At 33.5% G+C, this 14894-nt stretch overlaps 4 protein-coding genes across 5 annotated transcripts in view; 3 read left to right on the top strand and 1 right to left on the bottom strand.

The window, feature by feature from the left end:
• The window catches only part of LOC140437567 (uncharacterized), a 33317-nt gene extending 26462 nt beyond the window's left edge, over window positions 1-6855 (top strand). Inside the window, exons 5-8 of the mRNA XM_072527168.1 lie at window positions 3205-3323; window positions 3382-3563; window positions 3824-4015; window positions 6616-6855. Coding sequence (XP_072383269.1) covers window positions 3205-3323; window positions 3382-3563; window positions 3824-4015; window positions 6616-6795 — 673 coding nt within the window. The 3' untranslated portion in view covers window positions 6796-6855. The remainder of the gene's footprint in view (window positions 1-3204; window positions 3324-3381; window positions 3564-3823; window positions 4016-6615) is intronic.
• The window catches only part of LOC140437569 (myrosinase 1-like), a 370048-nt gene that overhangs the window by 80931 nt on the left and 274223 nt on the right, over window positions 1-14894 (top strand). The gene's annotated exons all lie outside the window — the stretch shown is intronic.
• The window catches only part of LOC140437565 (transmembrane protein 53-A), a 34492-nt gene continuing 29898 nt past the window's right edge, over window positions 10301-14894 (top strand). Inside the window, exon 1 of one of the 2 annotated variants that reach the window (XM_072527165.1) lies at window positions 10301-10526. The gene's annotated coding sequence lies outside the window, so the exon portion shown is untranslated. Of the gene's footprint in view, window positions 10527-14823; window positions 14847-14894 lie in introns of those variants that run through there. The other variant, XM_072527167.1, reaches the window with a different exon arrangement.
• LOC140436090 (uncharacterized) lies at window positions 12282-12674 on the bottom strand. The gene has a single exon (XM_072524798.1). The coding sequence runs from the start codon at window positions 12672-12674 to the stop codon at window positions 12282-12284; it is 393 nt and encodes a 130-aa protein (XP_072380899.1).

The raw sequence follows: 14894 nt of genomic DNA, 5'->3' as shown, positions 1-14894 counted from the left end.
GATTTTGGAAAAATACACCAATAAATAAGTGCACAATGTATCTTCCTGACGAGTCAGTGGTCTCGTCCACACATATGTAAAAGTAATTATTACCTTTTTAGGCTTTTATGTTGTGGATAACTGCGGAGTATAACAAATTGACATTATTTCTCTTTAGAGTTCGTTTACTGAGAATGTTTTGTTTGCAATATTTTTTTAAAAAAGAACTAAAGTTTTCATTAGATAATTTTGAAAGCGGTATATTAGAATATACTAATGCACGACACAAGTCTTCGTTAAAAGTTTCTTGTTCGGTTTGTTTTTTGAAACTTGCCTGAAAGCACTTGGATACTGAAAGTTGATATTTTTACCGAATGTGGTTTTTATTTTTTTAGCTAAATGTTTCGCGGTGCTGACATGCTGATATATTTGAATTTTTTTTTTCAGATGAAATCTAAAAAAGAATATAAATATTCTATAGTACCCATTTTTAAAATTTTAGATTGTAGGCATAAAATAAAAATGAACCGTTTTTGCATAACAATTAAAATATTTAAATTAAATTAAATAAAAATCGGTGTAGTAATGTTGAAAATGTTAAGAAATGACTGTGCAAGAAGGAAGAACCCCCAAATATTTACAAGAGGCTCTTGATGTTTTCTGTATACATTTAAAGAAAAAATACTGTGAGCATAAATTAAAAGCACTTAATTAATTAAGTCCAATATATGATATGTTTTTGTTTTTAGCAAAATTAAAGCAAACTATGCTATTGTTAGAAAAAAAAAATGTTAGCGACCTTTTAGTAGACTATTGAATGATTTGAATTTTAAATAGGTATCCTACTTTTTATCGCAAGGAGTTTAAAAAATGCTTGAAAAAAGAAAAAATACATCGATTTATTTGTGTCGGTACTTTTCTTAAACATAATCTCCAATTTTAAAATTTTTGTACCACCGTGTAAATTTTTAAAATAAAATATAAAATAATACGTATGTACTTACGGTTTTGCCACAACATGAGCAATAAACTTTATCCATATCCATAGATAGCTCTTTGTAAGGTTTTATCCAAGTTGAAACATTGCTTGTTTTCGGCATTTTCAAAGCACAATACTTATTCACAATTAGAAATACACGTTGCTTACGCCTCCAATTTTACAACAAAAGTAAAACCAAGTGAAACTGACAGTCAAAATAAAAATTTTTACCCAAAGACATAAACTGGCAAACACAAACCCTTAATTCCAGGACAAAACGTGATAAAACGATAAGACGCTGTCTTTTATTAGTTACTATACCAAAAATTTAAATACCAAGTGATTATAAAACAAAATTAAATATTGGCATTTTCATGCTATCTGTAAGTTTGAATATAAAAATATATAGTTAACACCAAATTTTCAAATTATATGCACTTTATGCTCACTTTTATAAAAATATGCAAAATTTGATATTTTTGCATTTTTTATGCATTATATGCAAAATATGCAATTTGCATATCATGATGGTTGTTATAGTTCAGTCGTCAGAGAGTTGACCCCTAAAAATTATACGAACAAGCTGAATTTTGCAGAGAATATTAATTTTGGGACCCCAAAAAACATGCAAACAAGTTTATCACTTTTACCCCCGGGCTTCCCCCTAAAACCCCCTTGTAGGGGGGGTAAAAACGCAAAAAAATCGATTTACCAAGAATTTATACGCCGTAGAAAAAATTCTTTCAAATAAAAAATGTAGCTGAGATCACTTTAAACAAAAATATTTATTAGCACTTTTTGTGTAGAATAAACCGTTCTCTCAGAAACAACGCTTAAAGCGACCGTCTATTTTGAATGTCAGTAACGCGCGCAATTTAGAAGGAAGCCCCGGGGGAAAAATGTTAAACTTTTTTGCATCTTTTTTGGGGTCCCAAAATTAATATTCTCGGCAAAATTCAGCTTGTTCGTATAATTTTTAGAGTTTTAGTGGCATTTTCATCTCTGACGACAGGAGTTTTATAGTATGCACACTTTTCGAAATACCGAACGATGTTAGATAATAGTTGAATAGTTGTTCTTCGTCAAACTACAGATATAAAATAACACGTGTAGGTTTTCCACCAACCCCGCTGGAGTAGTTAAGGGTAGATTGTGTAGCTCACCATCTATCACTGCCGGTCCCAAGTCCGGGTAAAGAAGGGGGGAGCTTTCAGACCAGGTTAGCACCTTATTTGAGGACTATAAATACAGCAGTGCTCATAGAACCAAGGATGTCCCTCAGATAACTACTGGACGGATCTACTGAAGACGAAATTGGAATATTGAAGAGGAAATTGGAATACTTGGGGCATATCATGAGAGGTGAAAAATACGAACTACCAAGGAATATAATGCAGGGTAAAATCAAAGGCAGAAGAAGCGTAGGAAGACGTAAAATCTCGTGGCTACGCAATCTCCGTGAATAGTTTGGATGCAGTTCAATTGAACTATTCAGGCACGTAACCAACAAAATTATAATTGCCAGAATGATTTCCAATCTCCGATAGGAGCGGAACTTGAAGAAAAAGAAGAACTGAAGACGATCAATGCAAGTAATCAGACAACGCACCAATGAAAAAAAAAGAAGATATTAAGGATAGCCACTTGGAACATCAAATCACTGAACATAAAAGAACAGGAACTTATTAAAGAACTCAATGATGCACATATAGACATATGTGGTAAACAAGAAAAAAAGGAAAAGGCCAAACCATGTTTGCCGACTTTAGCTGAGCTAAAGAAGGAGGCCTAAGGTAGTTTTTTAGGAAATGTAGTAGATATATACACATTTCTGGTTCCCCCAGTTTAAGCGGTGTTGTGTCATCTACTGTGCAAATCGCTCGATCTAAAGTAGATGTCTAAGCTTGTTTTTGAAAATAATTTTTTAAATTAGCAATCTGTTTATGCTTACCTCTTCTCCCTAAATACCGCGGTAATATCGTTCCTTCTGCTGTACTACGAGGATTATGTTTTTGTGCCTTTGTATGGTGTATTTTTACTTTCCGCTAAATATCCTACATCAATTTAATTCACTTAATTTACCAAATGAATAACTATGCGAGGAACAGTGCTTTAAACAAAGTTTCACTGTTAAGATTTGAAGAAATCAACGGTTTTATTATCATTACCACCATCGTTACCATCAGTTGATTTATTTATAATATTACTAATATTTATACTAAAAATAAGTTTTCCATACGTTTTAGAGAGATCCAATTACCTTCATATCTCCAAGACGTTTCTAAAGAGGAACCTGGTGAAGGCGACGACACAGTGGCCCCCGAAGTACTTTATGCTCAACGAATGTATGAAATGGAAGCTGAAGGTAACTTCTATCATGAAATTAAGATGAAACATTTAACAAACATACATTTTATTTTTAGACGAAGAATATCAAGGCGAGTCCTTGTATGCAGCTCTCGCCGATAAGGATATGGAATTACCTGAAGAAGAAGAGCCTGCTGTAAAAGAATCCATTGATACAGTCATCGAAGAACCTAGAAAGATCGTTTCAGATGATTTCGAAGATGAGAAAATCCTTTTAGAAGATTTGGAGCGTCTAAAGGTATACACGTTAAAAGCAACATAGCATTCTAAATTTATCTTATTTAAAATATATAATTTAAATTATTAAGTATTCAGACGAATAAAAATAAACAATTAGAAGAATTTTTCAATTTTCAAATAAAATAAATTATTTAATATGTATTTTGAAAACGATTTTCGAGGTGGAAATCACGTCAAAATAAACGTCTCTTCAATTAAAATTGTTGTTTATTTCCACATTATTATATTTTATATTTATTTATTTCGCTATATTTTTAGTCAATACAACAAGAACTTCCTGGTGAAGAAGATGAAGAGATTGAAAAATTTAAGTGCAGGCTTATAGCTGAAATGCCCCTTACAGATTCGCAGCAGGTAGCTATAGAACAATTTAAGAAAAAGGAAGGAGAAGAGGTGGTCGAGGAAGTTGTTGCCGAAGAAGAGAAGAGCGAAGAGGAGAAAGAAGAAAAGGTATATATGTATATATAACCATATATTTTTTTTGTTTATATCTCTAACTTACTCATATTTAACATATTATGCTTTTAATGTTCTTTATTTTTGTTTCTAGTTCTGGGATTCATCTTATTATTTTTTCAGGTTTAATTCGTATAATCTATATTCGTATATTCGATAATGTCCCCCGATAATGAATATCACTCTGTTAGAGGAAGATATTTTATTACTGGCTTGATTATTTTTGTTGAACTTCTCAGCATTATTTTCTTTTATTCTTAGTAGGTTCTTATTCTTTATTCCGAAATATTTTGTTCTTCCTGCCACACTTCTTAGAGTTATGTGATGATTTTAGATTTACGTTATCTACTTCTTGTATTAACAATTCTCCAGCAAAATTAGATATACGTATAACAGATTTGTTATCTTTCCAAATAACGGTAAAGTCTTCTGCAGTCGATACAAACTCGTAGGATGTGCCTTTTTCTCGCTTCTTTATCTCATTATCTGAAGGCAATTTGGAATCCCATCGCTTCTAATAGTGCCCAATGAGTAAATGCTTTGGTTAGTTAAATATAATACTAAGGGTTGATGATTGTGACAGTTTTCCAGGCGGAAATAACTGCAATCCATCACTGCGTGGAAAAAATAGAAAGGCAGGAAAGAACGTTCTGTTCAGTTGCCATCTTCATAGATAGTCAGGCAGCACTTAAGGCACTCAATTCTGTAGAGGTCAATTCTAAGCTAGTATGGGATTGTATGCGTGCCTTAAATAAACTAAGAGACCGTAGCAAAGTTACCGTAGCCTGGGTACCGGGGCACGAGGGTCATAAGGGCAATGAAAAAGCAGATGAAATGGCCAAACAAGTCTCATCAATACCATTCATTGGACCGGAACCCTTCTGCGGCGTTGCAAATCTCTGGAATGGTGGAGGAATTTACTAGGACAAAGGCGAAACAGATCATTACAGAACATTTGCCAAAAATTTACGGCAGATCCAATAAGCAAACACAGTCAAAGCCATAGTCTTCTAACAGGGCACTGTAAGCTAAATAGGCACTTGAGGCTAATGGGATTATAAGATGATGACCTATGCAGATTCTGTAACCTCGAAGAAGAAACAGCAGAGCACATTTTATGTCAGTGTGACAGTCTGGAAAATGTGTGGTTCTTTTAGGAGAAGAAAATCCACCGGCAAATAACTACATGAAAGGTACAGTCTCGAAGGTACTAGACTTTATAAAAAGGATCAGGCTAGAGAATGTTATCTAGGACTAGAGAACCACAATAGATCTGAAAAGGTCGCAGTGGAATAGGCCGAAAGGCCACCTCTCTTAATCTTATCTAATCTAAGGATTGATGGTGAAGAGTAAGATGATCGTAGTTGTCGAAGGAAACCCTAAAGAATTTATTGTTAGGAATATCTCGACATAATCTAACCACTTTAATGTGGTAGTTAGATCTGGCCACTAGTCCCCAGATCTGGCTCTGTATTTCGAAGAGCTCTGTTTTCTTGGCCAGTGTAAATTTCAAATTGAGAAGAAAAGCTACTTACACCACTTAATAGAAACAGTTTAAATCCCCATTTATGTGGGTTAAGGGGCAAGTATTGTTTTAGATAATGCCTGGTCTTAGTTGCATATAGTTGTTCATCTACAAATAAATATTGTTCATTATATATACTTTTAAATTTAAATGCTCTACAACATTTCTCAATTTATAAAGACTATCTGCTTGTGGATCATCCTCAAGTTTCATTTTTAAATTATCTGTACCTAAAATGAATTACTTTTTTGACTGAATCAAAAGCATATTGGCTCATTGTTTCTTTTATTTGGGACACTCAAATATAGTACATGCAGTATTTCAATAAATTACTGATGTTATCTGTAACAATGTTGGGTGACTTAGCAGAATTATTTTGAACGCTTTTTAAAATAGATTGGTTGGTAATCTCTTCCAGTCTTTTAAAAAACTGAAATAGAGTAGAAAAATCTTGTATACATGCAGGTACTGAAGAATCACCTTTGAATGCTAAAACATCTCCATTAAACAGTAAGTTTTTTTTCCACAAAATATTTTTGAATTTGTCTTAAAATGTAAAATGGGTTACATAAATGTAACTCATTAGAATTTTCATCTAAGTATTCCCTTATATATGTATTCGTTTTCGGCCACATTAAGATTTTCATCTAATTCATTTCTTATATCTTCGATTTTCCGGTCATCAGACTCAGCTCATCTTCAAATATCATTGGAATATTTGATATGTCCATATTTTGTACACCACTGTTAAGCTCCATCTCACTAATTCGCGCGTTTTATAAAATATTAGACTGATAATAAAAATATAATAAAATATTCGCATTCGCAAGGTATTTTATAAATCCAATTCTTTGTTCTTTCTGGCGTATTATTAGGCTTAGCTTTAGATAAAATAGATCTTAATGTGTTTGTTGTTTTGAATGCTGTTATAATGTTGAATTTATTTCCTATCGGTGAAATATTGGAGGTAGATCATGTTCAAATGATCACAGCGTATACATTTTTTCTTATTTGCGGTGATAAATATTATACATGATGATTAAAATGTATATTTTTGTTATTTTTTCAGAAAGAGTACGAGGATATATGGGTTGATAAAGTTCCGGGTATAGGACCAATTGTTCCAAGCCATTTGATCGAAGCTGTGGAAGAGTACATGAAAAGTGTCGCTGCAATTCAACATAGTATGGTGATGCCCAGAAATATAAGACATTACAATTGTCCACCTTTGGAAGTTATCGAAACATAAAATATAGTGCTCTTGAAATTATATTTTTATGAAATCAATAAACATAACGTAAGAAGTGGTTTTACTATATTATTATAAATAGCTTGATCGTTGATGCAGATAATCAATTGTTCTTCTTTTTTTTCATATAAAACGAGCGTTTTTATGCAAAAAAAAATAAATTATATATATTCTCAAGAACTATCCAATACTAAAACAGAACAATAATAGAAAGTACCACTAATAAAATTTTAAATAGACGTAAAGCTACAAAAACTATTCAAAATAATCCCCTGAAACGTGACACAAGATTCAACTCCTAGCCTCATTGGTTGTCGTATTCGGGCAAATATTCCTGGTGAATGTTTTATTTACTTATATAAAAATGGTTTTAGTTAAATTGACTGAAACTTTGCAGAGAAGTAGCTTTGGCCATGGTGATCAAAAGTTATTATTATCCCAAGACTGAGAAATCAATTTTTTTTGAGATATAGAGTTTAAAAAAAAGAAAAAACAGATACCATATTCGTGTTTACTGAGATTCAGATGCCGTATATTGAATGCGTTGGACGGAAAGATTCCAAAATCATGATTTTGATATTTAATTTGACAATTTGATGCTCTATAACACAGAAAAAATTGATTTGAGTCTTGGGACAATGGGAACTTTTGATCAACATGAACAAAACTACCTTTTTGCAAAGTTTCATTCAATTTAACTCTAATTTTAACTTACACTTTGAAGCATGTTTAAAATTTCCTTAATTATTCCTCTTAGCAAAATTACTTTCACGTCACCTATGGTATGTACTTTGCTAGAAGCCTTAAAAATAACCCATAAGCAACGAGCGATTTATCATGCCTGTTCGCTACAACGAAATAGCTCACAGTATGTTCCTTGCCCTTATTATCTTTCGTTAGTTAAATACAAACCCTTCCTCTTAACAAAGAAGTTAGTTTCTATTGTCGAACAACCCAGGTTACTTTCTAAGAAAAGCTGAGATGTTGGTCTTCTATGAAATAATCTTTTCTGTCGAGAGAAAGTAGATGTTATAGAAAATAAGGCCACACCGGACTTGTCAATTCAGTAGCATTTTCGCGTGGCACTCTTCGGCCAATACTTCCACTCTTTTTTTTATCCCTAGCTGTTTTAAATATCAAAATCGAGTTCATTTTAGTTGTGGTTCCTGTTGCATGCGGTTGTCTTCATCAAGCGGCGGTAAGAGTAATTTCAATTCAGCATTATCCATCTATCTTAATAGCATTTTTACGTTGGGCATTGTCTAATGAAACATAGATATTTTATTTTCCAAATAAATCTAATTTAATCTGGCTGTATGTATGATCTTTCGAAATCATGTTTCTGTAAAGCCCTAAATAATTCCTTTAAATTATCGTAACCATATTCGCACCACGGATTTTGATGTTTGCCCCTATTTGTCGAAAATAAAAACAGAAAAGTTTGTTTTTTATTTAACTCCCGATAAGCCATGAGTACTTGCTGTACCAATTATTTGAAAATGATCTATTACTTCCCTTACCTCCAGCACTAATATTTATAAGCCGGGACATTTTAGGTAAATGACGCCCTTTATTTTTAATAACAATTTGTACTTCGTATGAAATAGATGAAAACCCATTTTGCAAAATATAATTTAAAATATCAGATTTATCAATACTTACAGTTTCTCCCATAGCTTGCATTTTTTAGGTTATTTTACCTGAATTTGTTTACACTTTAATTTAAAAAAAGCTTCTAATATATCAAAAAACCTTTTAACCTTTAATTATTTACGGCAGTGGTAACGTATCACAGTATTACTTTAAAAAATAAATAAATCCCAGAAAGAAAAGCCAGTTCTTAAGTACTATCCATCCCGAAATAAAATTTCATCCCGCGCTCGCAAGCTACAGTTCGCGACCAATCCAAATGAAACATCGGCAAACGACAAATTTAAATTTGTCGTACTTGGCAATTAAATGCGTATGGAGAGAAATGTATGTTTGGTTGCTCATCAACTATTATTCCGTTGATTTTTACATGTAAATCGTCAAGCATGGGATCGGCTTGCCGAAACCCCAAAACGTGTCTGTTTAAGAATTCACACAGGCGGATGGATGTCTTCGATTTCGGATCATTAATTTGAAAAGTGTCTTACGCAGGGATCACTTAACGTTCAGATTGGAAGAATTATTTTGAAAACCATGAATAAAATTTAGTCTGGTCGAATTGGTCGAATTCTTTTAAAAACCATGAATAAAATTTAGTCTTTATTATCTACAGATATTTTTTTTTCACAGAAACAAATGACACCAACTGATAACCTGCCACAATTAATTATCGAAATACAGATTAAATTAAATATTAAAAAAAATTTATAATATCTTTAAAGGTGTGGGTCATCACTGCCGACTCTGCCGGCCGCCACTGAAATAAGTAGAAGGAATAGAGAATATTGTTTCGAAAAAGTGGATCAATTTAAATACCTTGTAGTGACGATTACAAGTAGAGCCGAAGAAGATACTGAAATAGAATGAGTCATGTCTTGAAATTGGTTTTAAAAGTAATTCACAATAGAATACTTATTAAATTAGACAAAGGCATAAGTATTGCACAAATGTTATTTAGGAAAGGTCTGGGCACACGGAGATGTACTTACTGTTTGCAGTCAGTGTTTCAGCATTTGATAGAGTGCAGCATAATCGGCTCTAAGAAATTTTGTTAAATAAAAACATAGACAGTAGAGACATTAGCATTATATGTAACCTTTATTGAAATCGAACAGAGAAAATAAAAGTTGAAAATAAACTGACTGAGGATTTCCAGATTCGCCGTGGGGTGCTCCAAGGGTGTAATTTATCACCATTGTTGTTTAATGTATACAGTAAAACCATATCAGAATTTAGCGTTAGCCAAAGTCAATGGGGGCCTAATAATAAACGGTGAGCCTCATAATAACATGAGATATATGCTGACGATACTCTCCTTCTGGTGGAAACACTAGAAGAACTGCAACACCCTGCTCAACAACTTAGTATACTTTGCTACGATTATGGACTAAAAATAAATTTGAAGAAAACCAAGTTTATGGTATTTACAAAAAGACAAAACATTAAAGTTAAGCTAGTACTAGATAATACAGACATTGAAGAAACATCTTCGTACAAATACCTTGGAGCATGGATCACAGACGATAATGAGCAAACAAAAGAAATAAGATGCTGCATTGAAATTGCACGGTCAACTTTAAACAGAATGAAAACTTTTTTGTAAGTGCTATATTAATTAACGCTCCGAAAAAAACGCTTCGATGCAAATGTATGGGGTTGAGGCCTGGACATCGAAAATATCAAAAGGAAAGCTGGTTTATTCCAGCGCCTGTTCTAATTAAATTTTTTTTTGAAAGCTCTAAATTATGATTTCACCAATGTGGGTTTCACCTTGCGGATACGTATTTTTTTATTTAAATTCCTTATATATCCAAATTTTAAATTCTAAATATTTAGTTAACTAACATCTGTCAAGACTAACGGACTTATTATGCTGATCAAAGTAATCGCTATTGTTTTAAATGTATAAATCATACGTTTAAATTTCATTGAAGGTACACGGTATCACATTATCATATCGTGTAACATTTTACGGTTTAGTTAGTTAAAAGTGACTTCTTATTAGTGTTTCTATACCTATTGTGTAAACCTAAATAATTTAGAACTATCAGCAACATTCCAACAAATTTGGTAATCAAAAGGTAAGCTTTAATAAAGCATAACCAAGAATATCATAATATAGATATTGCATAATTTATTTGAAACTACATGATTATTGTATATAATCCAAGGTGTTACCTATGTAAAGCAAGAACGAAACGTTCTCACATGTACTTTGTTCGTGCGAGCTCAACAAGGTGGAATGTATTTTGATCAAAGTTTATCCAGAGTCATATCTAGTTAAAGTGTAGGGCAAACTGTTGTACCTGGTACCACTTTTTGCGTTAAATTTTTTAATTCGTAGTTTTAACTAAATTTCAGAATTTTGAGTGGCTGTAGTTATAATTTGATCCTTCTTGCATAGTTTGCGATAAGTTAATTTGATATGAGTATTCAAATAAAGCTTAAAATAAATTTTGTGTCAAATGGTCCATGATACACGATGCCCATGCACGTTGGGACAGGCATCTTGTACCTTGAGCCAAGTACAAAACAAAGGTTCTTCTTCTTCTTGTGCCGTCTTCTAACGGAGATTGGCGATCGCTTCTTTAAACGGTTCCCTATCTTTTGTAAAATATCTGTTTAACACTGAGGTTAATCCAATCTCTGATATTCCTCAGCCAAGATTTCTTCTTTCTTTCTTTCAAAGTCTTTTTTTCCTCCTCCGCCTTGTATAATGACGTTTAGCAGAGAGTATTTATCGTTCCGAGGTGTGTGGTCCAGATACGATGTTTTTTTATTGTGTTCATAAGCTTTCTGCAATAAACAAAGGTTGCTTATAAAAATGTACTCATTTTCAAGAATATATTGATTATTTAAAGCATATTTTTACAAACTTTTACTAATATAAACTTTGTTCATTTGAAAGAGTCATACAAATATCACACATGTAGCATTTCCATTGTTTTCCTTCTACACCCGCACACAAAAAATGTACCCAACGACCACAACAAGTGCAGTTGCACATCTGTTTTCCACACTTGTCACTAAACAACATAAGCATTCTTTTTTACCAATACTATGATCATTATTTATTAATACTAAGAATTTTCAGAAGCAGATAAGTCACTGGTCGCTTCTTGAAACCTTTCTACTTTTTTGTTGGTTTTTTTCTGCCTATGCTCTCTTTTCTCAGTATCTGATTTCGTGTTATTTTTTGATTTTATTTATATACTTCTTTGACTTGTCTTTCTTTGAGTTTTGTTCTTTAATTGCAGTCTTTTCTGGTATTTCAGTGGCAATTATGATTCTTCCCGGTTTTCTACCTTGCCTCTTTCTACCTTGCCTTGAGATAAGGTTGTATTTATTTAAGGGTTATTAATATTTTCATTTTTTCCTTGTTAGCCATTGGTGGTGCAAAAGGGATTGAAGATGAAGACGTAGCAGGATCAAGAACTGTTAATATCTCAGTAAATAAAGAACATAGCGCGAGCTCTGAAGAAGTCAAAGGTGACGGAGTGACAGTCAAAGAGTCAAAGTTAAAGGCTGAGGTTGTAAAGTCAAAGTCATATTTGCTGAAGAAGTTGAAGGACCAGTGTCTAACGAAATAAAAATGACAGAGCTAGAAGAGTTTGAAGGCCTATCAGTCACGTAAGAATATAAAGAATCATCATCAGTGAGAATTTCTTTATTGAAAGGCAAAATTCCTGACTTACGGAAGTCAGATAAGATGTTGTTCGGAGTGAAAGATTTAGAGAAAACAGTACCTAAAAGCTCACCTATGTACACTGTATATATCAAAACTTTTTCTTTGTTGCTCAAAAGGCACCCTTCAACAGCTTGATTGCAGTATGTTTTCAATCGACCATATAATGATGGTCCAAGGGTTGTAGCCTGTTTGACTTATGAGTAGGGAAAGTCGCAATGACAATACCTCGATCAGATGCTTTGTCAAAAATCGTTGGAGAGAAATGTATCTGATGGTTATCGAGTAATAGTAGTAAACGTTCGTCTTTTGAGCTTTTGACGGCATTCATAAAATGGTCCAAAAACATCAAGAAGGACTCTTCGTTGGACCAACCCGATTGATATGCTGTGCCAATACATCCTACCGGTCTACCAAACAGCATTCTTTCTTTAAAATGAACCCGTGGAAATATTATCATGGGAAGTAATAAATTACCAATTGGATTTACGGCAGCAATAACCATGACCAAGCATCCTCGTTCTACTAATTTGGCACTATCCATTTGTTTAACACCCTTAGGCGCAACTCTTCTGAATTTTACTTGAACTGTGCTCAAGCGTGTTTCATCAAGATTCCAAATTTTATTTGCCCAATATTCGTTCTGTTAAAACTAGTCATGCGACTTAAGCTCGTAGCCTCTGGCTTGCGGATTGATAGTTCTTGTGCGTTTCTTTTCATGAAGCCCCTCATCCATTCTTCTCATGCAATTTCTTCCTCATTTCAAGTGTCGTCTATTTTCTTCTCATTAGCTTCTGCATATTTGAAACATAACATTCTCACGCCTTATTTGATTAATCCATACTGCATTTTTGCAGTATTTTTTATATAAGCAACAAGGAGTAACTCTTCTTCCTTGGTAAATACTGGCTTTACAGCATAATTTGTCGAATAGTGGTAGTCAATACTGTTTTTAAAATTCTTTGAGTGTGTGGTTAACGTAGCCCTACTTATATTAAATACCTATGTTGCTTCTCGCCAAGTCATTCTTTTCTCAGGATCATCGGTATTTACGGCCTTGAGGGCTTGATACACCGACTGTTCGTCCACTGCCTTCCTTTTTACTCATTCATTAGATCTAGTCATGTTTAATTTCAGATTCAACTTCTGCAAAAAATAAAATAAAACATAAAATGTCGCAACGTCATGTACTATGAGCAATCGGCCCAAAGTATACGATGACCGTTGGCTTTAAGGTAAGTACACGATAGTTTCGTTTCAACCAAATATGGCTGCCAAGATCAAAGTGTTTAACCAATTCACAAAATTAAGTACGCAATCTACTCACCAAACAGCGTGCTATTCAAGTATTAAAATAGAAAAAATCTTGGGTGGTTGTATGATGAACGAGGTTTGCGGAGAGCCCGTTAGGTAGCAGCATTGATTAGATATACGACATCGTTCAAGGTACACCATGGTCTAGGTACAACAGTCTTCCCTACCTTTGAAACAACTGACTGCGAGGCCACAAATATTTTGTGGGATTAGATTATAGGGGGAGCAATGTGGGATCGGACTTGATGTAGAACTTATTCAGAGACGAGCAAATGGAAGCTGGGCGTAGCAGAGTTGTTTGATGAGTCAGAGGCTGTGCTTTGAGTCTAAGAACAGACCAAACATTAAGAGGTGATACAATGGACTCTCCGACAACCATTGGAGAAGAACGGGTCTACGGCCCAAGAAAAAAAACTGTTTAAGTGGAAATAGTAATTTTAATGGAGTTTGAGTGGTATTAGAGAGAACTGAATGGCGTGGAGCAGGAAAATGAAAGGAACACTGTAATATGGTATATTAAAATTAACAAAGAAAATAATTCTGTAAATAGATAATTGTGCAAACGTTCCAAAATAACATTATAATAATATGATCAAAACTTAAATTATAATAACCTAATTTTGCAATTAAAAAAAATTATATCATTCCGAAGTTTTAAAAAAATAGTAATCTGTTGCATTGTTACTGTTTGAGCTTTAAGTTGCGTTTACACGATGACAATCGGCGAGACAATTGTCAGAAGACAACTGACTGGCATGAAATTATTATCTTCGTCTAAACACTTCAGGCCAACTGCCTTGCCAACTCCCCTCACAATTGGCCCAAAATTCAGTTGTCTCCGGGAGTAGTGAGGACAATGAGCTGCGCCCAGTGAGCCCCCCACTACTCGAAATCTCAATTGTCGCGACAATTGGCGCCGTGTGAACGGTGTAGGCCAGTAGTGCTGTCTTGTTTTTTGCCAGTTCTCTCACCGGACCCAACTGATGATGAGCAGTTGGCCATGTTTTAACTGTCTACTGCCATGGCAATAGTTGGCCCCGTATAAACATCTTCTCGTTCAACTGGACTGGCCTACGACAATCCGCAACCACGTGATGACAATTGTTCTATGACAATTGTCTCGCCAATTGTCATCGTGTAAACGCGACTTAAGGTTTAAACGAACAAAATAAAAATAACCTAAGATAATACTCTTTATTACTTAATATTAGACAACCAGGATTACCTAAAATATATTAAAATTTTTAATTTATTATGTCATTAAATAACTATTAAATTTTTAGTTATTGTAATATAACGAGTGATATTGCAGGTGTAATAATTTTTTAAAATATGTGGTGAGAATAATCAAGTTAATCAAGTAATCAATCAATAAGTATTGTTGCAATATGCTGTATTTATGGTAAGTGATTTTTTTAAAAGTTTACAATGAATAAAAATTGTATGAATA

Source organism: Diabrotica undecimpunctata, chromosome 3, assembly GCF_040954645.1.
Source record: "Diabrotica undecimpunctata isolate CICGRU chromosome 3, icDiaUnde3, whole genome shotgun sequence".
Taxonomy (NCBI): domain Eukaryota; kingdom Metazoa; phylum Arthropoda; class Insecta; order Coleoptera; family Chrysomelidae; genus Diabrotica; species Diabrotica undecimpunctata.
Note: the sequence above shows the minus strand (reverse complement) of the source record. Positions and strands in the feature narration are given on the sequence as shown.

Coding starts and splice junctions, on each gene's coding strand:
- LOC140436090 (XM_072524798.1), bottom strand. CDS start 12,674: ATGGATAGTGCCAAATTAGTAGAACGAGGATGCTTGGTCATGGTTATT.